Source organism: Hippoglossus stenolepis, chromosome 7 (genome assembly GCF_022539355.2).
Source record: "Hippoglossus stenolepis isolate QCI-W04-F060 chromosome 7, HSTE1.2, whole genome shotgun sequence".
Classification (NCBI taxonomy): Eukaryota; Metazoa; Chordata; class Actinopteri; order Pleuronectiformes; family Pleuronectidae; genus Hippoglossus; species Hippoglossus stenolepis.
The window spans coordinates 23,565,763-23,591,633 of record NC_061489.1 but is presented as its reverse complement, the minus strand read 5'-3'; the positions used below and the strand labels follow the sequence as shown (position 1 = coordinate 23,591,633).

At 42.6% G+C, this 25,871-nt stretch overlaps 1 protein-coding gene across 4 annotated transcripts in view; it reads left to right on the top strand.

The window, feature by feature from the left end:
* fstl5 (follistatin-like 5) overlaps positions 1 to 25,871 on the top strand; it is a 155,368-nt gene that overhangs the window by 113,975 nt on the left and 15,522 nt on the right. For all 4 annotated transcript variants that reach the window (XM_035162284.2, XM_035162282.2, XM_035162283.2 and 1 more), the window contains 4 exons: positions 4,541 to 4,702; positions 5,514 to 5,648; positions 21,223 to 21,249; positions 21,482 to 21,600. In XM_035162284.2, the coding sequence (XP_035018175.1) occupies positions 4,541 to 4,702; positions 5,514 to 5,648; positions 21,223 to 21,249; positions 21,482 to 21,600 (443 nt within the window). The remainder of the gene's footprint in view (positions 1 to 4,540; positions 4,703 to 5,513; positions 5,649 to 21,222; positions 21,250 to 21,481; positions 21,601 to 25,871) is intronic.

Below are 25,871 nucleotides of genomic sequence, written 5' to 3'. Positions count from 1 at the left end.
ATTCACTTTCTTCTACATGCTGAGATTAGGCGTTAGTCTCTGTCGGGGCTACTCTCCAATGTCCCTTCTACTTAAACATAAACTAACATTCATTTCTAATTCAATTTACATTCAAATCTTTTTCTATGGTGCAAAATCACCACAAACATTATCCCGAGGCGCTGAACAAACTGGTGGAGGAACCCAGCGGCTCCCACAATGAGCCGCACTGATGACTGTGGAGAGATTTAACTCATTAACTGGAGGAAACCTCGAGCAGAGGGGGGGGGAGGACAGAGAGGCCATGAACAGTTGTGTGATTTGTGTACTTAAGCTCTGTGCGACTGGAGTGTGAATAAGAGTGATATTAATAGATGTAATAATGTTATTTAATTGTGTTTTGTAATGTAATTCGTTTCAAATTAGTAATAGCGGGTGGGCTGATGTATTAAACCGTCAACGACGCTCTCCCTCTGGGAAGCTGCAGGTGGACCCAGATCCTTTTTCTGTTTTCTGTTGAATTTGCTGACCATGCGTTTCTTCCTTTATGACCCTAATTTACCATCTTCTAATGATACACTGCACCGCGTCACAAAGCAGACGACGACTCAAACTGCAATCACGGACACGGACGTGACTTCAGGGAACTTAAAGCGTCCTCGAGTCACCACATCGTAATACAACATGAAAATCTGTGGGATGTGGATGTGATCTGCAGAGATAATGATGCAATCCTGTCGACACGGAGCAGCATCTCAAAGGAAAGTTTCCGGCTTATTGTGGAGTCACAAAGAACTGAGACTGAATTGAGCTGTTCCTAATAAAGTGCTCATGCTGCATTGTACATAAGCTGCTGAAGCTTTTGAAGAGTCCCCCCCCCCTCTCACTGACCGCTGTAGCAGTTACACTATTTTCTTTTTTTTTCTGGGAATAAAAAAGGCTTGTGGATACAGCCAAAGTTTTAATTACAACACACTAATTAACGCAACTTTGTGAGACTGCCTGAGAGCTTTTATTAATGAGGCGCTCAAGGGAACCTGGTCGATCTGCGCTCGCAGGATACGGCCGTTGATTAATAGGTTGTTGTGATTTCGTGCCAGGAGGAAAAAAAAAAGTTACGTTCCATGTCTGCCATGACCTCGAAATCTTCCTGTAACACCAACACACACACACACAGACACACACACAGACATCCTGCCATTCAGCGTCAGAGACAACACACACTAGACAAATCGACAGCTTCCATATGTTCCAGATCCTGAGTTGGATTCCACCTGGTTCTCTGCACAGTGTGACGTTTCGTGATTGTATAATATGTCAAAATTAAAGATTTAATTGCCCTGAATCTACAAAACAAGGATGAAGATGAGGGCGAGTCTTATTTCTTCTGATAGACGATCACCAGTTTTTTTATTCTAGTATCGTCGTTTGGATCATATTTGGGATGCAAAGTTTATATTAAATATAAAGAACCCTGGAGACATTATTCTAATTATCCAAGTTTCTGATTCTGACTCTTTCACATCCAGACAATATGTAATTTCTGTCCTGGCCGGGCTGCACGGACGATGCTGCATTTACCACTCTGCTGAATTTAGCTTCTTCATTTAATCCTCAGTAATGGAAGACAGAAGCAACAATAATTCTCAGTGCAGCTGCAACTAAAATGTTTTCTCTGTTGATTAAGCTGCATATTATTTTCTCGATTTATTGTTTTTCTTATACAATATGAGGTTTTCAATTCCCTGGAGTCAGACGTGGAGTTTCTATATTGCTTTTCCGCCCTTATTCTTATTCACTTAACTTTCACATACGAACGGCTGCAAACTCCATGTTTCACAAGCTTGGATCAGCAAAAGTTAGAATTTGTACATTAATTATGTGATCAAGTACCAGAACTCATATTCTAAGGTTTGAATATATTTCATCCTGTTTCAGGAACACATAAGGGAAAGTTGCATGAACTGGGATCAGGTATTTTTATGCCATTTTATACCTGGATTGCAGGTCGAGCTTTATAAAACCAGAACATCTTAAACATAATTTCCTTGCAACAGGTTTCTGGAAAGATATTCAATGTTTATATGCAAAAAAACATAACTAGAATGGCACATATGCCTCGGCCAAGGCCCAACATTCTCCTTTATAAAAAACACTTTTAAATTCACTACATCCAGATTCTTATTAAGATCTGCAGCAAATTGGAAACCCTTATTAACATAAGTCAGTTTTTTTTGTCACGATTAATTATTCTGTGAGAACAGATGTTCAAAATGTAGAAAAATAGAAGAAGGGAAAAAGCATATGGAGCACCAAGATTTAATTGGTTCTCCCCTGACCGATACTCCATCCTACACCAGTGAGTCTTGTGGTAATCCATACAGTAGTTTTTGGTGGAGGTAATGTGCCAAAAACTTGATAAACAATAAGGTTTTTAACGTACAATGGATAATAATGGATTATGTTATTCTGGTAAATACCATCAGCAGATGTTATATCAAAATGTAGATGTTATATGAACAGCTGGATCTCATTCTTTTAGGTGAGATTAAAGAATTAAAGTATCTTTAGATGTGTTAAGATCAATTATTTCCTTCCATGTGCATTTGGGGAAGTTGATTTCCAGTCGAGCATTAAATAATCTTCCAATAACAAATTGTTTCACATTTGAAAAACAGATAAAAGGCAGAGAAGTAAATCTGGAGTGAGAACACGAGCCGCACACACACACACACACACACAGAGACACACACGCTCAGAAATGAGGCCGGAGCTTTTGTATGCTTCTGTGGGCATGTGAGAGGAAATTAAGTGTGAGTAATAATCTTCACTCAGAAGATCGTACAAAATAAGTGTCTCCGTGTGCTCCGCTCAGTCAACCTTGTTACAGCTGAGGGGCATCGGCGTAACTGGAGTGTCTCTGTGACTGTGATTGGTAAAGTAACCTGGGCGCCGTAAGAGCCCTCCGCGGGCCGCTGTGGGCGCCGCGTTGGCAGTCGGGTTGACGTGAGCGCCAAAGCCCAGGAGTGCCATGGTTACCAGATGGCCGTGGCAGCAATCTCCAGTCCATTCACTCACCTGGCTGAGTAAAGACTTCCTCTAAACCCAGCGCCCACAGGAAATGGTCTCTACAGCACGTCTGCCTTCTCTGTGTCTGCCAAGCTTCCATCCTCCGCTCGCGTCTCTGAAGTCTCTTTCAGAAAAGAGGACACTGATTTGGGCCACGCAGGCTATGAGAGATTGCTCAAATCAAGATGGCGTGATGGAGAGACTTGATGTCCCTGTTTAAACCACCGCCAGGTTGTCATCCTTATATGTGACAGCTGCTATTTCACGGCCGCTCCGTAAACAGCTCATTGTCACCGTCCAAGTTTCAGTCACCATTTCGGTGTGAGCGTCTCCTCAGAGATACGACTGTCCCTTTGAAAGGTTTTATCATTGTTGTGTTATTTCGGAGAACGCTCCTTCCCTTTTTAAAGGATTATTCAAATTCAGTCTTTTGATATTTTCCATGTTTTGCGGAGCAAGACTCTAACAAGTTCACCCCCCGGGGTGTGGAGCAAAACTTGTGGCATATTCTCAGCCAATGCATAAATGCATATTATTAATGCATTTGTCTGCTTCATTGATTTATGTTGATTCACAGTTCTTGGAAGTACAGTAGGAGGGTTTTTCTGTTTGTTTTTGCTGCAGGGTAGAGTAAACAAGAGCAAGGTATTTTTTTTTTTAATAGGAGTGACATTTAGTCTGGGATTTTTCTTTCTTCACACATTTTGTTTTGTCTGCTTCTATCCTCTCATCTCCTCCCTGACAGAGGGGTTACGTAAAATCAATGACTACCAGGCAAAATCGATAACATCCGAACAGAGGTTCTCTCCCTTATTTATCTGATTTGTTTGGCTCCGCAGCAGCATGTTAACCTTATCTGAAGGTATTCAGTAATACTGAGAATACACTTGATACCATTGATAGTGTTTACTAATGCAACGCCATGAGTTCAGGACTCGGCATCTTCTCGAAAACTTCTCATTTAATACGGCTGCCTCTCTCCTCAGGTGACACTCGTGTAAACAACAGTGGATCATGATCGCGGTGGCAGCTGATTGTGGATTGTGATTACAACTAGATTGCTTATACACACAATACGCCTACTCACATTTACTACCATTATTGGCAATACTGCTATAATTACAATTGCAATTACTGCTCCATTCATCTCTGTCAGAGTTTTTCTTTTGTATAAATATTTTAAACTCTGATAAACTGCTCCCTGTCTTTTAGACACAGTCTTTTCCTGAGAGAGGGATCCTGCACATGTGGGTCTCTGAGGTTTCTACCTTTAGTTTCTCTGTTCAAATGTTTTTATTGTGGTTGTTTTTTCTCGCTCTTGAGGATTAAGAACAGAGAAAGTCGCACCTTGTTCAGCCCTAAGAGACAGATTGTGATTTGTGACCATGGGCTGTTAAAATAAAAATTTGATTGATTGATTGATTGATTGATTGATTCATCTCCTTCTCCCTTCTCACATGTCTTCCTCTCCTCTTCTCCACCGTATTCTCAGTTCCTCCCGTCATCCGAGTTTACCCGGAGAGCCAAGCCCGCGAGCCGGGCGTCACCGCCAGCCTGCGCTGCCACGCCGAGGGTGTACCTAACCCCCAGCTGGCCTGGCTGAAGAACGGCATGGACATCACAAGCAAACTGTCCAAACAGCTCACCCTGCAAGGTACGGGAGTCCAGAGTTTACAGCTCACTGCGTGTGCACTTGTAGAGTTTTATTGCCTCGACTACTGCTTCCATTATTATTTTACTACTGCTTTTACCAACACTTTTACTGCCACGAATCCTCCTGCAATTGCTTCAACTATACCACAAACATAAATGTCACTATCATTGTTGTTATATTACTGTCAATTCTGACTAATGCTGTTTGCAAAGATTCATTTTACACAAATAACATTGGGCTGAGCAATTCAAAGTAATGGAGAATAAGGATCAGACGCACTTCGATAATGGTAAATGTGTTTTCTCTGTCATATCGACTCACATCTGATGTTCCTCGCAGCTGATTGGTTGCCTCCGGGATAGACGTTATTGATCGCTGTTGCTATTTTCAGTTTAAAGACTCTGGCTGGAAATGGTGATGTTGATGTGAATGTATTCAGGTCATCGACAGATTCATAATATCTGTATTTTGATAGATTTGGTGGATTGTGAAGCGTCAGGATCAAACAGTCAGAGTCAGAGTTTCGCTGTTTGAAGGTGTTTCAGTGAACAGGGAAGACAAATGCTTTTTTTTTGGGAGGTTGTGCACAAAAACACTAAATGACAGGCGCAGCGTGAGGCAGGCCTGTGCTGCTTTCTCCCTTTGAACTCCCACTTTATTGACTTCTCCCTGAAACAAACCTCTCACCCTTGTTTCCCGACATGTGAGAGAACACTTATGTAACAGAGTAACTGTAGCATGAAGTCACCTTTTATCTCGCTCTGAAAGGAAAAACTGTCTCGTCTCTCTCTCCCCGTCTTGCTCCTCAAAGCTAATGGAAGTGAGGTGCACATCAGCAACGTCCACTTCGAGGACACCGGCGCCTACACCTGCATCGCCAGGAACCAAGCTGGCGTGGACGAGGACATCTCTTCGCTATTTGTGGAGGACTCTGCTCGCAAAACTCGTATGTACATGCTAATGGATCTGTTAATAATTAATCCTGTGAGTGCTTAATAGTTTATATCCTGCGGTGCAACGATGGAGCCTCTGCAGGGAGGAAATAGCGATACTGTCTTTAGTGTGTATCGTCGCAGGAACAATTATTTTGTTCCGAGCCGTCCACTTTAAGTCCGTCGTCTTTCATCTTTTCAGTGCTGCAGCTTTAACCGTGTTAAAAGAAACATGCTTAAACCCTAATGTTGATATAAAAGCTGTACACGTCAGACTCCACATCAGGGATGTGCCTCAGCTGCCACTGCTCAAAATGTCTTTGTGAAATCAGGGGCTGTGCCACAAGAAAAAAACTTCTTATTCAAATTGGGGAGCATTTTTCAAACACAAACAATCTCCTCCTGTTTCTTGCTGTTTATTAGAATCTCTCACCGTTATTAACTTTGACCTTCTCCGAAATGTCAGAATCTGTCTTTGGGATTTGAGGCCAGTTGTTAGTGTGTTTGTTTTTTTCCCTGTGGGGTAATTAGGGCTCGCACACACAGCACACACAGCCACTCACTCTGCAGTCGGGTCACACAACCCACGTGTGCGCTCGGTCCCACACCTCATACCGGACCCAACGCCTTTAGATGTCACCCCCGCAGTACGACACTTCCTCCACCCGGCCTGTCGTGCATTAGAGGATCACGCTCGGCGAGGTCAGATGTCACTTGTGTGCTTTGATGCCTTTGATGCCGTACCGTGGGCAAAAATGCTGCGAGGAGTTGGGTATTGCAGACCCCCCCCCGCTTTTTTTGGGGGGTGAGCAACCCCACAGGACAGCAGTTCAAAGGGATATCAGCAGACAGCCAGACGTGGCTGCACTACAACATTACCAAATGGAGAGAGAGAGAAGAAACAGACTTTACTACGCTGTCGTAGCCTGGAAATCTTACTCACTGTGTCCATGACTAGTCTTCACATGAGAGTATCACCTTTATTAAGACTAGTTGAGTCAGTAAGAGGCTGACTACTCATTTTCCATGGATTAGCAGTCTCTGTGAGCCTGAGGCTAATGTTAGGTCACACCGCCTGCAGCCATCAAATACTAGTGACTCTCACCACAGCGCCGGGAAATATACATTCTGAGGAGACATTCACTTCAGCAGGGAGGATTATAATGTCAAATTCATGCAGCGTTTACAAATGCTGTGGATTTTGTCCAAAGAACGTACATGATAGTACTGAGTACTGCATGACGCAATTTTGTGATTATGTCACAAAATACTCAAACTTTACATATTATACTTAACACTTAAAGAAAAACCTATAGAATATGTTTCTCCAACCAACAGATATTAGATTTACAAAGTTATATATCATAAAGCAGAATAGCACTGAGTGGAGTGTATTCATCAGCCAAGGCATAACAATGTATCATATAAAAGAGATTAAATTGAAAAGCATATGTGAGAGGGTCACATTTGTTAGCTATTTAAATATTATTTAGCCCAATAAACAGTTAAGAAAAACATAATAAAAGTGTTATAAGCAGATAAATGTAATAAATGTATTTGTCTCTAACTCTAGCTCCTCCTGTGGAACCCTCGTGTGCAGGCTGCTGTACAAACTGAACATGAATATAATAAAGCACAGTGGTAATTATACCGAATGTGTTTTCACAGGAGGATTAATAATCGCAGGCAAATACTGTATACAAATTATCTGGTGAATGTTTAAACACTCATTCAGTACTACAGGGGATAATTAGAATAATGTAAGCGCTTTAGTTTGCAACAGAATTGGCTCCTTTATGTTTGATCACCAGCTAAAAAGTATTTTTCAGCCTCATCATGTTCCTGTTAGATTCCGTCTAATAGCAGATGTTCCTATTTGTCACTGCAGCTCTTTGTGCGGAGTCTATGTTGCCATGACTTTCCAGATTGTTTCCCTCGACATATTTAATCAATTTCTATTTTTTTGGGGGGGGGGTTTGATGCACCTGCAGGTTTGATCAGAGGAGATTTAGTCTCTTTCGAGATGTGTGAGTTGTCTCATGTCGCTTTGAAATCGTACGTATCAAAGTGTGAATTCTCGGCCGCCTTTCATGCCTGAAAAATGCTGCTAATTGGCTCTGAATCTAAAATAATTCAACTCTGCAGCAGCAAGTTATTTTACAGTTAGTTTGACTTTGTCTACCTTCTGTAATTCTGTTAAATATAGAACGTGAGGGTTACAGATGAACTAATAATGACCTTGGTATCAGACATGTTTGACATGTTCGCCGCGCTCGGCTGTCATCAGACATCAGAACATACAAAACAGTAATGAGCTCTGGAACAAAAGACAAGTGTTGTTAGTTTAATCCACACAAGGTGTCAAGTCAAATCTATTTCTACACTTCTAGAGTTTTATGAAGTGCTTTTAACACAGGTCGACCGGAAAGTACTTCACAGCTGAGTGTGAGGGAACAAAGAGAGAGAGCAGTGTGACAAAGGAGACTAAACTATAGGGGACATGCTTCTTCATTATGTCAGCTCTTTCCTCCAGTTTGTTACATAGGTTAGTTGTGTAAGTTGTGTAAAAACCCTGAAAAGTTAAGAAGCACAAAGTCCGCACAAAAGGGAATAGGGCTGTCACCTTTTCCAAAAATCAAGTTCAAATAAATTTGTATTTGACTACCCCTCGGACGCGCTGGTCTGTGGTGCCTCCTCCACTGGTTCACTTCAACATTTCCTCACGTTCGAATGAATGCTCGAATTTCAAATTAAAAGTAACTAAACGGGAGCTTTTCTCCCCCACAGAAAAAATTAAATATCTCGTCAGGCCCCGATGTTTATCAGTCACCTAATGCAGCCTAGAGCTCGTCTGGAACGCCCCCTCACAAAGCCACATAACAATTCCTACATGTTGAAGCAGACTGGACTTTATTAGGAGAGGCCTTAAAGAGACAGAGGCTGAAAAGAGGAGCAGCAGCAACGGACAGTGTGTGGAAAGTGACGTGTTTTCTGAACATTTCTTTTCAAGCAATAACCCAAATAAAATGTATGAACCTGATTATTAAAAAAGGTTACAGGTTAAAGTCTGATTTTCAGCTTTTTTTCAATCTTGCAAATGTCACGTTTGAATGTTAAACCATTTTGAATATTTGAAATATCCATACACTCATTAATCAGCGATTGGGAGAGAAATATCTGATCAAATGACCTTTAGATGTGTGAACAGCGATGTGATCCACAGGCAGGAGAACAGATCATTCACATCGGAATGAAAATGAGAAAAAATTCATATACTTAAAGTCCAGCCTTGCTTTTGATTGTGCAACTGCTTATAAGTGAGAAGGTGAAACAAACAACCAAACACCAAACTCATTAATTCGGTGAGCAGGCTGCAGGTTGGAGTTTTGACCCTCTCTCCTTATTTGCATTGTCTTGGCATTTGATTAGCCGCTGCAGATGGACAGATATCCTGATTGGCCGCTGCAATAAGGGGGCAGCTGGATGATATTTTCTAGGAAAGCTGCCAGCTGTTGTCAATACGTCAGCGTTTAAGGGCAGAACGGAACGACTGGGAGTCGGAGCCGCTCGTGTGTATTCTGGTGGTTGTGCGCTAACAAAGCAAAGTTAATCAGGCACGGCGAGTGTTAGTGTGCACTGCAGCTGTTTGTTTTTTTTACCTGAGCTATTCTTCTCCTGTTTGTGGTTATTAATATGTTTAACAAGCAGATGTTATTACAGAAAAAAAATGTACGACAGAAAAACAAAGCACCCGTGTACTTGCATTTGGTATCATGCCAAATGCAAACAGATGATCTTGCGCTGAATATTTAGAGCATGTCAGGGTGTTTATTTAAGTTGTTGGGTGTTTTGCTGGAACAACACAGTTTGTGCAGGCAGCTCCAGGCTCACAGGCTCCGTCGAGACACAGTCGGCCAATGTTTCCATGCAAAACATTCACGTGTGCTATGAATCTCACACGGGAAATTATCTGTGCACGTTTCCTCCAAACTTCATAGATTTTCAAAGTGTGAATTCTACTTGATAAAAACGTGTATGTAAATCGGCGTATCCATTAATTAAAGGGAATTAATTTCACACATTGAAAGGTGACAATTTGCAAGTTTAGGAAAGGATTTTTTTTTTGTTCTCAGAGCTTTTCTCAGGTTTGTTTTTCTAATCAATGCCTTTTTATCTTGCAACAAGCAAACAGAATAACAAGTTGTACAAAACAGACCTCGTTCCCCCACAACAAGAACAATTCTGCTTGGGCCCAACGGTCCCCTGGAATTTAATAAAGCTCCATCAAATTACATAAACTCATTGACATCAGTCCCCTAAATATGACGGATCAATGAAAGACCACAGAAAATGTATATTTTTAAAAAACGGTCATTCCTGGATCCGCTCCTTTGTCTCGATCTTCGCCAAACGTAATCACTTCTTTCTTGGCCTTTGTCTCATACTTCCACCAAAAGTTTGCAGAAACCGGTGCAGTAGTTTTTGCTGATAAACAAACAAGCGGAAACCATGACCCGCTTGGAAGTGGTAATATTAAATATTTAAAAGGGAGAATAGAATATTTTTTTTTCCATATTTATGAAATATAATAACAAATAAGAACAAATGTTCCTTTAATGTTCCCAACTCTTGGTCAAGGTAACCTGAACAAACTGCTCCAAGGCTGATTGTGATTTGTATTCAAAGTACTCTCTGATACATTTAGATTACACAGCATTGTTAAAGTTTCATTTATGCTTTAGAAGTATTTTTCTTCTTAAGTATGTGCGTATTCATCTCGGTCTACAAAGTCCTGCTGTTCACATTTTTCCCTTTAGCTCATTTCCTGCCTCAACTCTCGTCTTCAGCTGCCATTAACCACCCTCCTGGAAATGGAGTTCAGCCTCGATGAAGTGGAGACAACCTGCATTTAATCTGTGAAAGGCAGACGTCACCTGCATTAACGTGTAAAGAAGTACATGCTAAATGCAGCCAGTGAACTCCCGTCGTTACTGCGTTGATAACACAGTTCTCTGAGGGAGAAGGCAGCGTTATGAACCTGTAACGAACCTGAGGAAGCAACCGGCCGAGCTTCGCCTCACATCGATATCAACCTTTTGTCTCATCTGCAGCGAGCGATCCATTCTCGTTTCACTGTCTTGCTTCTTCCCGGAGTCGCGATGAGCGCCGGCCCCTCGCTGACCTCGACCACTCATCTTCATCAACACTCAGCCAGCTCGTACGAGTACATCAAACCTGGCAGTGTCTTTCATCTAAGAGCTTTTCACCAGCGTGGCCCATTGTGCTGCATTGGCCTCTCCTCACAGTACATGTCAGACCCTGTTACGTCACATGACAGCACAAGTCAGTGTGCAAATGAGACATGTTATAAACCACAAGTGGATTTTTCTGTTCCTTAGTCTGAGGAAAATAAATATATTTGTAGAAAAAAGCCTTTTTCTTTTCTCAAAATATGTCAAATTTGAAAGTGCATCGATATTTTATGTCTTAAAATCATCAGCAGCAAGTTGAAGACAGTTTTATTCGAAAACAGGTTTGTTTTTTCACATCAGTAAATATCTCATCCAACAATAACCGAACAACAATATAACAAAGCTTGACAATATACTTTCTTTTCACCATCGTGTATGTTGAGACGAGCAGCTGCAGAAGTATTGTTCTACGTGCGTGGGTGGTTGTCCTTGTACATAGCATTGTAAGATGTATTTCCACCAAGTATATAGATATTCAAGGTTTGGTCAATTCCAGCACAGGGGAGTTGTTGTACAGAAAAAGTTCAGTTTTCAGTCTACATCCTGTCATATTGCCTCTAAAGTAATTACCTCACATTTTGGCCAATTGTTGAATAATCATTTCAGTCGAATACCAAAAAGAAAACCTCTCGGAGAAGAAGAAACACTTCAAACTCGAATGGCACTCAGTAGAGCTCCACCAAGGCCCAACAGCCCACTTAGACACACTTAAATCCAATTAAACCGCACCACACAGAGATATCAGGTCCCTAAATGTGCCTGATTTATTTTCATCAAGAAAGAATTACTCCTTGAGAAAACATTGAAAAAGACGGACGAGGGTGTAAACACAACCTCGTTGGTGGAGGTAACGATCAGTAAGTACAGTGAGTCGAACTTGTAGCTACTGTTTTTGTTTCTAAAACTTTGCACATACAGCTGCAGGAACTGAGGTCGTACATGAAAGCCATTCAAAAGCAAACATGGAGTGTGTGAATCCATATAACCTCCATATGGCATCGTGTCCTGGTCAGAGAGGCTCTCACAGGCTCAGCTATTACCTCAGAACATCTGCTTTACATCCTGGTGCAGGCAAAAACAACCAACAAACCTCTGACCTTAAACGTACCAATTCTAGATCTAAACGAAATGATTCACTGGTTCATCTACTTCAAAGTCTGCTTCCCAAATTATAAAGCTAAAATAATAACTACACATAAGCGTTTGCAGTTGCCAAGGTCAAGGAGGAACTTGCAGTCTCATCTTTTCAGAAAAATGGAAATGTGAACGTCTGCAATTCAGTGACTGGGCCGATTCCATCTGCTGACGATGGTTCCGGATACAATCAAAAGCTCCGGAGCAGCTGCTGAATGGACGTCATGCTGAGATTGTATTGTCAACACATGCATTTTTCTCTGAAGACGAACTGACCAATCAGGAGTTGAAGCATCAATCATGATCATATCTCGGGGGAAAGCAATGTCCTCACAACCTAAAAGAAGCTTCTTATCATGTACTGTACGTATCCGGGCTGAAGACCTTCAACAGACTTTGGAGGTTCCAAAGCCAAAACAATCTGGGAGGCCCTACATCAAACCTAATCTCTACAAACAGCCTCTGCATGTGAATGTGCAGGAGATAAAGATGAGGGACAAGGTTTTGGGGCCGGAAGCCGTCTGTCTTCTGTTTCTAGTTGACTTCCCCGCAGGTAAACTAGTGTGTGTGGAGAGAAAAAGAAGCAGATCACATTGACCGAAATCAGCCTTTTTTGATTTATCTGCATTTGCATACAAATAGCTGTTAATAGGGATGAGCCAAATGTCGTCTTGACCTAAAACACCTTCAAAAAGTACGAGATAAAAGAAACTAGTCGGACTGGAAACACTGTGCAATGAACGGAAGATGGAGCCTTGGCCCAGATCGTCTACACTGGTAGCCTCAGAAATATCGTAGCCCCAAGAGGCTAATTTGTTGTCAGACAATAGCAGATGGGCTCTGAGATTGCATGGAAACACATGCTACATGATAGATGTTCCAGTCTTCAAACCTCTAACATTACTGGGCTATTGGCAGAGAGGTATAGCGGCATGTGGCCCTCTTAAGGGGTCTATGACCAGGATGTTCTCATGAAATTGCAGTTGCTGTTGCAGCCGTTCTCAGGGGCCCCGGGGCAATTCCCTGCAACCTGTCACAGCGGCCCTGTGTTCAGGCATCGGACCCTCTGGTGCTGACTGAATTATCCTTAGGCACAGGGAAGAGGTACCACCGATATTTAAATGGGGGGTACCATTGATCTGATACAGATACAGATTCAAATGACACGTTGCGTTTGTACACGAAAAATGTTTTAAAAATCGGACTTTGTGGAAAGTAATTATCTAATTTCCGGGAAAATGTGTTCATGATCTGCCTCGGGCCACTCGTTCAAACACTTGAATTAGAGAGAGAGGGGGCTGAAAAACAAACTGAGCTCAGTTGTCAAAGGATACAAAGCAGAAGCCGAGCAGGAGAACATGATGTGATGAGCGAGGCATAAATGAGCTTCTTAAGATGAATTCACCACAGAGGAGCGCGAAGGTCAGAACCTTTTTTTTCTTCGCGTGCGCCTACACAACGGTCTGATTGTTTCTTCTCTCAGATTTACCCAATGCGCCTCGTTGTTTGGGAAAACCTGAGCAGTCACTATTCTGAGATCTCTTTAACCGTCTGTCACCAGCAGGCAGAGCGGCATCCATCTCTGACAGGCTGCTGCTAAACTGGCATAAATATCTGCCCTTCGCAATGTGCCAATTATTTCTGCAGCGTCAGAGGATCCGCGGGGCTCAGAACCAGCGTTTGTTGCTTTGGTCTCTCCACTTTCTTACGTCTCCACATTAGGCTGCACTCCGTGTCTCGTATCGGGGGTTTGCAGGAGGACCGTACGGTGGATTGAGGCTGGTAGTCGCTCTCGCTGCTGCTCTTTTGCCCTTTTTTTTTTTTAGCTCAAGTGCCGTTCTGGACCAAATAAAGAACTTTTAATTACGGAGTTATTCACCGAGCTGCTGAGCTGCAGTTCAAAAGGGGACGAAATCAGTTGAGTCACTGACTTGAGGAAGAAAAACTCCATTTGTACCTGTCTTTCTGACTTGGCGGAGGATTTCACTGTATAATTCATTTTTATTGTGTTCTCCTTACAGAGCTCATTAGCATAGAGGACAGAACAGTAGCAGTGTTATCTGGTTTGTTTTCACTGTGCTGTAACTGTTCCCCTTGAACCCTTCAAACCTTTATTAGGATCTGGGGACGGTTTTGTTTAAATGCTCATACTCTTTATCATGAACGATATACCTCCGCAGAATATTTTAATGGGTTATCAGTTGGCGACGGTTGATGTGTCTTTCAGAATAAAGTTTATTATTGGCTGCACGTTGTTTACAGGGATGATGCTCTCCAGAAAAGATGAAACAAAGTCGAGAGAGACAAGAAGCTGGAGGAGGCAGCTTAGGCAAGGGCTTGTTTTTGCAAACTTGGTTCAACACAGACAGATAACAGACAAATTCTTATGGATGAAATATTCAGCAGCTATTTTACACACACTTTATCTCCAGTCAATGCTTTATTCTCCATGTGGTGGTGGCACAGGTTGTACTGGTGCAGGAGACCTTACTACAGCTTCTCTGGCATCTTTCCTCTGACAACCAATCAGTCCACTTAACATGCAAGTCCATCAACTCTAGAAAGTATCTCATTTTCTGGATATCTGACTTCATCTCCGCCTCTTTACAATCCAATTATTTCTTCTACGAGTCGAACGTGTTTTAGGTCCACACAACCCGTTGGCTAATCTCTATTAGCAGCTATTTGCATATGAAAGCAGATTATTTAAAAAGCTGATAGCTGATGCATTTCGGTAAATGTTCTGACGCCTCCTCAAACAAGAAGAAAAAAGAACAGAAAGCTTCTGGCCCCAAAATATTTCCCCTCACCTTCAGATTCTGCACATTCACATGCAAAATGTGTTCAGAGGGATTAAGTGCACCGTGATTTACAGTCAGTTCTTTATATCCTAGCATTCTCTCTTCCTCCATACTGTCCTCTCACTGTTTATGATTCACTGTAAATGACCTTTACATACTTCAGCAGGGAGAAGGAATCTTGAAACTTCAGTGGGCAGGGAAGCAAGTTTACGCCTTTATACTGAAAAACATCTCCACTCAGTCGTGATCAGTTATTGAATTCGTGACACATCTGCAGACGGGGTGAGGTCACTTCACCCGTTTCCAATCCATATGTACCGTACGTTTATTCAGTGTGAGAATAGCTTCCTACAGTTTATTGAACTTTGACTTTGTACTCCATGTCCCATCTGCTAAAATGCAGGAGGCAACTATTGATTTAGCTTCACTTTTGGGGACTGTCATTTTCTCCATCTTGACATGCAGTTCAGGGACAAACCTAAATCTCCGTAAATCAACCTTTATATTGTCTTTTATTTTATTCTTTGTTCTGCTAAATTATTTCTCCCACCACCTTTCGATATTGAGATGTTCCTCAGCTCTGGTTCCAATCAGACGCGACACTGGTTCACGAGAGGTGGATCTAATCAGTGAAATCAATGCTGGTGAAGTGATTGGTTGGACCGGAGCCCTGCAATCTCCTGCGCTTTGATCCCACACGTACGAGGACGACAACTTCACACCAAAGTCTTCACAAAGCTCTTTTCATTCTGAGCTCTCTGGCAAACTGTCTGCTCCATATCCCCTGAATAGAGATCAGCTCGTGCCAAAACAGCGTCCATGTTTCCATCAGCGGTGTCCCTCCCATCACAGCGGGCTTTCACAGTGTCGGACGGGCTGCCAGCAGCAAGCGGCTCTAACCAGGCAGCGACGCCATCTACAGTGCCAGGAGCCTAGTGGCTGTCGACCGGGTTTCATGCTGAGGGCCTGGTGAAGTGATTATCGTAAATCCAGTGGAAAGTTTAAATGCCTTAAAGCCGCGGTTCCAACATGACAGCTTATGGATATTTCCGCTGATGCATTCTGTTACAAACCTGATGTAATGGGAATATTATTGATAGGAATTAGAGGTGGGAACCTCCAGGCACCTCAAGATTCACTTCTTATCCCAATGTGACTATTAGAGGTGGGCATCTTCACCGGCCTCATGATTTGTGCTTTCAAAAAGGGTGTTATACTGTTACTGTTATCAAGTGTGCTTTAATTTACAAAATAAGGTTAATCACTACAAAACAAAGCAAACAGAAAACCAGCTAAATAAAATTATAATGAAATTGTAAAGTGGTTTATTTCACATTAAAATAAAAAGATTATCTGAAATTCTTAAAAGGCTTAGTCACCCTAAAGCCATTTTCAGACATTTACTCCATTCGGTGTCCCAACAACAGAGCCCATGAAGAACGCAGCAGGAGATTGTCACAGTCGGACGTTTCCAGAACAGCAGGAAATTGTCTGGAGAACGTGACGTGTCAATTTCTGGATTCTTATTTATGGCCCCAGCATCGGTTCTCGCTCACAGTGAATTCTTCTGAGTTTAGTGCACGTCTGAAAGCAGCTTTAGCGACTTCAATCTTTATAAAGCATTAAAAATTATATTTTTAATTTCATGAAACGTACAAAATTGTGCTCACCTGCACGCAACCATCGCACAGACAGATATTCATCTTTCCACGTGTCCAGTAGCAGTTTTTTGTTTCTGTTGAGCACAGACGGGGAGTTTTATTTCTCAGGCTTTGATGTTTCATGCTCTCTCCATTAACTTGAAACTCTCAGGGATTTTTTTTTCTTCAAGGATTAAGTCTTTTCAAAACTTTTCCTCTTACAGACATGACACGCTGTTCAGTTCGCCCCCCCCACAGGCTTCGAGCTCTAATTCCAGTGCAGGCAGCGCTGTCATTCTGAAGGCTCTCCGACTGCACCTGACTGTAAATCGTAGCGTGTGGGACTTTCTGTTGAAGTCAGCCCTCGATCATCAATCATCCTCGTATATTTGCAGCACGGCAACAGAAAATGAAATCATACAAATTTGCTGGCTGCAGAAAAGAAGGTGAAAATATATAAAAGCTGAATCACTAGTTGAGTCATGACTGTAGTGCAGAGTGAGGCCAAAGGACTGAAACTGATATTTTCCTCATCAGTATTCCCTTCAACGCGACAGAGAGCAACACACAAGCAGTTGGTCGCCACTTTGAATTAGCATGCGGCGCGCCAGTGTCTGAAATGACCTGTCGTGACTTTCCCTTGACAACTGAAACTGTCATTTTCACATTTTTCAAATCATACAAGAAAAATATATATATATTTTTTTATCTCTGCTTGGCTTGTAAGAGTTTCAACTTCATGACCTCAGCTCACATTAGAGTTGAGATTTTTTTTAAAAGGTATCATCATCCCATCTGTCTGAATTTTTTACCACTGGATGTTAATTTGACCACTTCTACTCTCTTTGGAAAGTTTTTATCTTTTTAAGGTCTGCTGCTGATTTTCTGTATATTCCTGCTTATTATCAACTCATTTAGTTCAAAGAAAATATTTTTCTTGTCATAGTCTGATACCTCTCATTGTGCACAGTGTAATCATTTGCATTATATTGAACTATAGGATTCTCCTTCCTATACCGTGAGGTCGTCACTAGGATGTGGACGATGACTTACCCCCCAAAATATAACATTTTCTCAACATATACTAGCGAGCCCTTCAGAACGGGAAACCATGTATTTGTGTCCTCTTTAGAAATATTGTCTTGGTGATGAAAGGCACAGATAGAAATATGAGACACTCATGGATTGTCTGGGTTCGCTTTTTGTCTAATCCTTTACACCTCTTGTTCGTTTAAAACCTTAAGTATCTCAATAATATTTAATATTTATACGTAAATGACCAGTAAAGGTAAAATAATGTGCCTCTTGAAGACAGTGTGTATCTATGTTATCCAACTGAGCCCGATTCAAACCATGAAAGCAAAGGAAAAAAAACACAAAAAAATGCTAAAATCCCATAAAAGATAAACAGAACTCTCTTAATTTCAGTAATGAACGAGAAATATTGATATCTGTCACTTGAGGGAACCTTCTATGACAGACAGACTCTCATAATGAGGCCTAACAGGAAAAATAGTAAAGAAAGTCAGTATCACCCGATTCTACTGTACTTGCAAGGCAAACTATGTTCAAGACAAGAATAAAGATAACATTTGAGGTTGTAGAAATCAAGTTAATAAAAAGTATTAAAACAAAGAGCTCATTTGAGAAAGCAGAATAGAAGTAAGTGATAAAGCTTCTTCAGGTCTACTAGTTAAGAACCAAAGCAGGAGTCCAGAGGCGTCTCCATCCTGGACGAACTGTAAGTGGGAGCTGGCAGGTGGATGCATAATCCTGCTGCCGGAGTAATGGATATGAGGTGTACCTGCTCTGCATGTTATCCATCAGTGCAGAGACAGGATATTTGTTTTGTATCAATGCAGATGAGGAAGGGGGGAAAGATTTTTCTTCCGTTTCATTTGTCATTCCGTTCGGCTTCCTCATGACTGCGAGCGGGCACTCAGCCTGTTACAGCCGTCGCAGTTTGTCAGTGATAAAGTATTTGTGCGCGGCCTATAATTGAAGCATAACTTCAACACACTGCAGGGGTCAATATTTCCCAGAAACCTCAGAGCTGGGTTCTGGAAAGTGCAGCAAACAAATGTGCACGACCGCGCCAGTCATCTTGCGTTACGTTTCACATTTGCATCCACTCTGACCCAATTAGTCTACAGATATTATGCATTCGCCGTCTCCCGCCACGCTTCTATGGTGAACACCACAGGCTGTTTGGCCCACTGACGCAGCGGCGTGCTCTTGTAAACAAATTGAATTTATGTAACCTTGCTGACGGGGAGGAACCGCAGAGTCCGCGGCGCCTGGTGCACACGCATGGCGTTTCCCCCGAGCCCGGTGGAAACACAGTTATTACGAACAGAAAGAGTGAACTCACCGCCTACAGTGGCAAGCAGCTTGTTTTGTTATATGGATGATGAAGTTGATGTATGGGCCCCTTGTATGCGCAGAGCAGCCACAGTCTCTCTGCAGAGTGATGAATAGCATCAATACTGTGGGCTATTGGAAAAGACCTGGGCACACAAGATCTCATCTCAACTCCTCTTTTCCATTTTCTCCATGTTCCATTTTTTGGCACATCTCAAATAAATTGTATTGTTTTTCCCCCTTTTTTTGTTTTGTCCTTTCCTTCCTTCCTTCCTCACGTCCTCCCTTCCTTCCTTGTCCCTGTATCTTAAGATCCCCACTCCCTTTGTGTAACTTTTAATGAGCTGAAAGGTATGCAGGAGTGCACAGGAAACACATGACAAAGCACTTTTGAAAGATTAAGGCTGACTGAGTCTCGTTGGCTTTGTCTCCTTCGTTCTTTCTTTTTTCCCCCTCTCTGCGTCCGTCCGCCCGAACAAGAGGCTGCAGGAACGAGCGTTGCATTAGAGGTGAGATTAGAATCGGATGTGAATTGGGCTGGAGATTGGTTTGTAGACTGAAAATGCCTGAAAATGGAAGATGGGGTGGAAGCAGAGGGAGGACTGGGTGACAGATGAACAATGAGAGAGAAGGTCACGGTTAAAAAGGCAGCGTGAGAGGATGCTGCTGCTGCTGGAGGATAATGCTGATTGAGTGGATACATTTGCTCTGGTATTTAGACTATACAGTTGTGTGCAAACGTGTGAGCACCTCTGGGCAAATTAGCTAATTATTAATCATTGTAATTGATACCAATCAAGGTTTTTTGTTCTCAACTGAGAGAAAGCACAAAAAAACAATGTATAGAAATAAAAAGCTATTAATCAGATATTAGATTTAATAAAGAATTGGTCATAACCAAAGTTTAAAGACAGATAATTCTCCAGTCTTGTTAAGAACAAAGTAAGTAGTAACTAACTTACAAGCAATATAACACACATTTTTCACTACGTTATGAGAACAAGTTTCAACTCTCCTGCTAGTTTCTATGTCCTTACGGAGACAACATCTTTACTTCCAACAAAACATTTTGAAGGACGACTTTGAGGCCTAGTTCTGTGAAATTCCCTTTCAGGCAGCACATCTCTGGCTGTATACACTCATGTATCACTGCTGTGTTATATAATATATATTACACAATAACATAATATAATATAACACAGTACTTGAGTTGGACTTTACCTGCTGTAAGATGTGAAGTTGCAATGACTTGAGGATAGATGAAACCGGGTTGGGGGTCTCACGTTGCACACGAGTCAGAGGAGAGTCAGTAGAGAATTTATCAGCTCTGGAATTCTCCTCATGTGACATTTTGCCAATCTGCCTTAAGCAGACTAATTTCAGACTAATCCTAAAGCCACATTTTTCTATCTTTATCTTCAAATGATAAAAATGAACTTTTCATTGTCCATTGCTGCAGCAAGTGTAGGACATTTCAGCCGACAATCTTGCTTTCCCAGGCTTTGTCGGGGGGGGGATCGGTCGGGCTACTGACAGAGAACTGTGTTTTCTGTGGGGCCGACTTTGGGCTTTTTAACTTTAACAGCTTGTACATTCATAACGACACAAGCATAATATGTCTCCTTCACTGTTTTCGTATATTTTTACTTTAAAAGTCAACACGTCATTTCCCCCCAGAGGTTCCCAAACATCTGGACCCATCTGCAAACTGGCCTCAGATTCTCTTCTCACCACATCACTTATTTAGTCGTCAACCGGTGTCTCTTATTCTCTGAGTGCTCTGAAAGCCAGCGGGATCGGGGTTTCGGGTCGACCCATTAAACCACTCAGGGTGTTGTGTGTCTTTCACTTCACATCTCACATCATTAGTCACCTCTAAGTGAATTTAACGAGAAATTACCCATAACAGGAGCCAACGCTGAAGGAGCTGCTCACTAATCCCTGCTAATGATGTATGATAATCATCTGAGCCGGAAACCTGTGCATGTGTGTCTAAGGCGGCTTATCCATAAAACTCTTCTTATTGAAGGGTGATGATCTGATGTCTCCGGATGTTTTATACATATTTACTTTGTCCTATTTCACAGATTCAGCGTTTCCGCATTCCAAAAATCATGAGGCGTTTTACAGCGCTTGTAGTTTGTTGACTGTGCTCCATTCTCCAGTGTTTGGTATCAAATTATTTCCAAGCAGAGTGCTCCATCGATTATCTGTTGCCATAGGTGTCAGGGAGACAGTTTCCATAAAACTTTCATGCGGCCCTGCCTTCCTCTCGGCCCCGATACGAGTTAGTGTTCGGTTGTTAGCTCTCACAAAAGGGGACACTATTGATTCTTGCACTTATTTTCATCCTTCCTTTTCCTCTCTCTCTCTCTCTCTCTCTCTCTCTCTCCCTCACAGTGGCGAACATTTTGTGGCGAGAAGAAGGTACGTCTCTGCGGCTTCTGCTCCACTCTAGCATTCATTATACGGAGTTAATTGAATTTTTTGTAATAGGGTTGGTGAACTGTGATGAGAGGGATTAAATAATGTGATGCTTTGGAAGTAGATAACAGTGTTGTAGGCTTATTTCCGTTGCAAACATTCACACCGTGCAGAGGCACAAGCTCTTTCAGGTGTGTAACGGAGCTGTTTCTCTTTCTCACTCTCTCTCCTGCAGGTCTCGGCATTGGCAACATGTTCTATGTGTTCTATGAAGATGGTATAAAAGTCATTCAGCCGGTGGCGTGTGAGATACAACGACACATTAAGCCCAGTGAGAAGCTGCTGGCTCTGCAGGTGAGTGCTCGGGAAGAAGAAACAGCTTTGTTATTTTTGACTCACTGCACTTTTCCTGTGTGAGAACGAGCATTTGGACTTTATTGTTGCTGTAGATCATAATTTCCTCTGCACGATGGAGCTGGATGTGTGAAGCTGCGGCATTTTCCCCAAACTGTGAATTCTCACATGACCATTTCCTTTTAATAATATCCTCAGCGTAGAAACACGTCAGGCTCCTGGCTTTAATTTTAGGTTTTCAGTGGTTTGGTTTGGTACAATTCTCCATTGTTATGCAAAGGAGTCAAGTCACAGGCTCAGAACCAGTGAAGCAGCAAATTTAAACTTGTGGATTCATGTAATAATGAACTGAAAAGCTAAATGAAACAATTAAATGTTTTCGTCGGTTTATTACAAATCATGAGCTTTACAGGAGCTTCTGCTCAGGTTGAGTGACGCAGGCCTCAGAGTTTTCACAGAAGACTTCACGTGTTATATCCGTGGATCAGGTGACTTTGTGTCGTTGAAGCTGCTGAATATCAAACCCACAGTCGACTGACACCAGATGTTCAGGTAATTGTGAAGCTGTGTAAACAACACAACTCTCATCTACTGTGTTTGTCAGCAGGATAACTCACAAAGTGCTGAACCCAATTTGCATCAAAATTAACGCATCCAGGAATGTTTTTTAAAGTTTTCTTATAGTTGTGAGATTTTTCGACATTTTTGTCCGCTAGTTGGGAAAATAGATCTTGATGTAAAAAAAAAAAGATGTTATTGTGTTGAGATCTCAGAGTGTGTCCAATTCAGTACAATTTGGCTTAGATGTGCAGGCTTGTTTGGCCTCGGAGGACAGATCTGCCACTCGAGTTACTTCCACTGAGGAGGGTGTTTCGTCTCTGTTAGCAGTAATACGCAAAAAGTACTGAACCGATTGCCATCAAATATTGTGCGATAGGGCAGTTTTTAACATTTCCCAGAGGATAATTCTGGTCTGTTCAGGGGGCAGATATATGTGTGTGCGCAATTTGGTGCAGATCCAAATCCAAATCTGGATTTAGTGAATTTAAATGTGGTTTCATAATGGGTTTTGTTAAATTAGTTGTGGCAATGTAAATCAACCATTCTTTACACTGGAGAAACTGAATCTTTTATTTACAAATATTTTACTTTTACTGCCCTATTTTCCACTTATAACTATATATCCTATGTTATGCATAGTTGACTTTTAAAATATCAAAATTGGGCCTTGGGCTGTGCACTCAACTAAGTGCCATCCTAGGGTTAAGGTTAGGGTTAGGGTTAGCCCTAACCCACAGAGTGAACACAGGGTGAACGCAGAGTGAACACAGGGTGAACACAGAGTGAACACAGAGTGAACACAGAGTGAACACAGGGTGAACACAGAGTGAACACAGGGTGAACACAGAGTGAACACAGGGTGAACACAGAGTGAACACAGAGTGAACGCAGGGTGAACACAGAGTGAACACAGGGTGAACGCAGGGTGAACACATGGTGAACACAGAGTGAACACAGAGTGAACGCAGAGTGAACACAGAGGTGAACACAGAGTGAACGCAGGGTGAACACAGAGTGAACACAGAGTGAACACAGAGTGAACGCAGAGTGAACACATGGTGAACACAGAGTGAACACAGAGTGAACGCAGAGTGAACACAGGGTGAACACAGAGTGAACGCAGGGTGAACACAGAGTGAACACAGAGTGAACACAGGGTGAACACAGAGTGAACGAAGGGTGAACACAGAGTGAACACAGAGTGAACGCAGGGTGAACACAGAGTGAACACAGAGTGAACACAGGGTGAACACAGAGTGAACGAAGGGTGAACACAGAGTGAACACAGAGTGAACGCAGGGTGAACACAGAGTGAACACAGAGTGAACACAGGGTGAACACAGGGTGAACACAGAGTGAACACAGGGTGAACACAGAGTGAACGAAGGGTGAACACAGAGTGAACACAGGGTGAACACAGGGTGAACACAGAGTGAACACAGGGTGAACGCAGGGTGAACACATGCTGAACACAGAGTGAACGCAGAGTGAACACAGAGTGAACACATGCTGAACACAGAGTGAACACAGAGTGAACACAGGGTGAACACAGAGTGAACACAGAGTGAACGCAGGGTGAACACATGCTGAACACAGAGTGAACACAGAGTGAACGCAGGGTGAACACAGAGTGAACACATGCTGAACACAGAGTGAACACAAAGTGAACGCAGGGTGAACACATGCTGAACACAGAGTGAACACAGAGTGAACGCAGGGTGAACACAGAGTGAACACATGCTGAACACAGAGTGAACACAAAGTGAACGCAGGGTGAACACATGCTGAACACAGAGTGAACACAGAGTGAACGCAGGGTGAACACAGGGTGAACACAGAGTGAACGCAGGGTGAACACAGAGTGAACACAGGGTGAACACAGGGTGAACGCAGGGTGAACACAGGGGCCGACTTACAGCCCCTCTCTTTAATTTCATACATTGGCGGACCACATGCAGTCGGGGGGGCTTCACCTCTCCGTGGAGTCTTTACTGCAGCCTCCCTCGCTGAATCACCGTTTATCACTGAAGCTCTCAAGCAGCAAAATATTCAAAGCGGCTCGTTGATAGATACCCGGTAGATTTACATGTGTTCTCCAAAGGACAGGTTTCCTCCGAGCTGCTTTTCATCCACGAGCCGCGCGCTGATTGGATGGCTGTTATACATAATGCAGTGCCGTGAATGCACAACAATCAGCCAAGCGTTCCTCGGAGAGGTGTGTTTGTATTAGGGTATCAATCACCGCGAGGGCTGTGGTGCCAGCTCCAGTGCTGTCTTGGGGGATTGCTGCGTGAACGCAAGGCCGCTCCCAACGTGGCGCTCAAGTTTTCCCCATCACCAGGGAGCATTGATTGATTTGTTTATGGTAATGGCGCCGCCGATCCATTATCCTTAAGTACCGTATAGAGTGTTTTACCGTGATACGCACAGTATCAGGGAAAACATTCCAATGTCCAAATGCAGAAAAGCCAATTCAGGAAATAATTTTATTTGACTTCCCTCTGCAGCAGAGGAGAATCTGAAAATCCCGTTGTGTCCCTGAAGGAACATAATCAACAGCTTGAAGCAGTTTCTCTCAGTGTTTCACTCTCCGTCAGTGGAGGCGCTTTAATCTGTCAGAGAAGATTGTGTTTCCTTTAAAGTGATGATCAACAAGTTAGTAAAATATATAGGAAGACGTGTAATGCAAAAATCTCAATTACTTGTCCTGTCCTATCTACGGTATCTGAAAAGGCCTCGGCTACAGACAGAGACGGACTTCTGTTTTAAGTTAATGACATTTCAGTGTCGCCAGTGTACAGAAGAATGGCCTCATACTATATAGACACTGAATAATTCAGGAGAAGTATCTAAAGGAGGGATACATATCATTCTTCGACCAACTGACCTGTCAACCATTTGAAAAACAACAGCGAGACAAACGTCGAAATATTCTCTCCCCTGCTTCATATTGCCGGTTTATAGCAGTTTGGATTGAGACCTTGGAGAAACACCTTGAGGGAACAGCAGTGTCGAAGTGCGCCGCTACTTTGCTTTAAAATTCCTCTTTCTGACACTTTGGATGTTGCTGCTCCGCTGCTTCCTGCAGTTTCCTCCCCGCAGATGGCTGATGATGTGTCACAAATATATTAACGCCACAAATCATCCACTGGCTAAACTGGGGGACTATCAGAAGCCTCGTATTTCTCTAGCAGGACTGTTTAAATGTCATCGCTCAGCTGCAAAATCCCTATAAAATGCTCTTTTTAGGATTTCAGTGGATCAATGAAAAAAACATTACACCGGTCTATTATCAGGAGAGAGTAAGAATATCAATAACAAAGGGAAAAACCTATCTACACCCGTTAGAAGCCTCCACATACTCCGTAAATTACATTAATGCTATGTAACCGCACGTATGCAGACATATGCAACACACGTAAACACGGTGGAGGATTACGACCACCTCCATTCACACCCTCAGCTGGGCGTCACATGTTCGATTTCTCACCTCCTAAAAAGGTGCAATAAGTACGGTTTTACAGCCACATAACACAGAAGGACCACGGTGTGTGGGTCTGCAGGGGGGGGATTCGTACAGTTCAATACCAGTGATGATTGCTTCAGCGGAGTGCCTGGATTTCTGGCTCTGGCGACGGACTCCTCTAACCTGTTTTGGATGGGAAACGCTGACAGATGGTGCCACAACTGGACCCGGAAAGATGCTACCG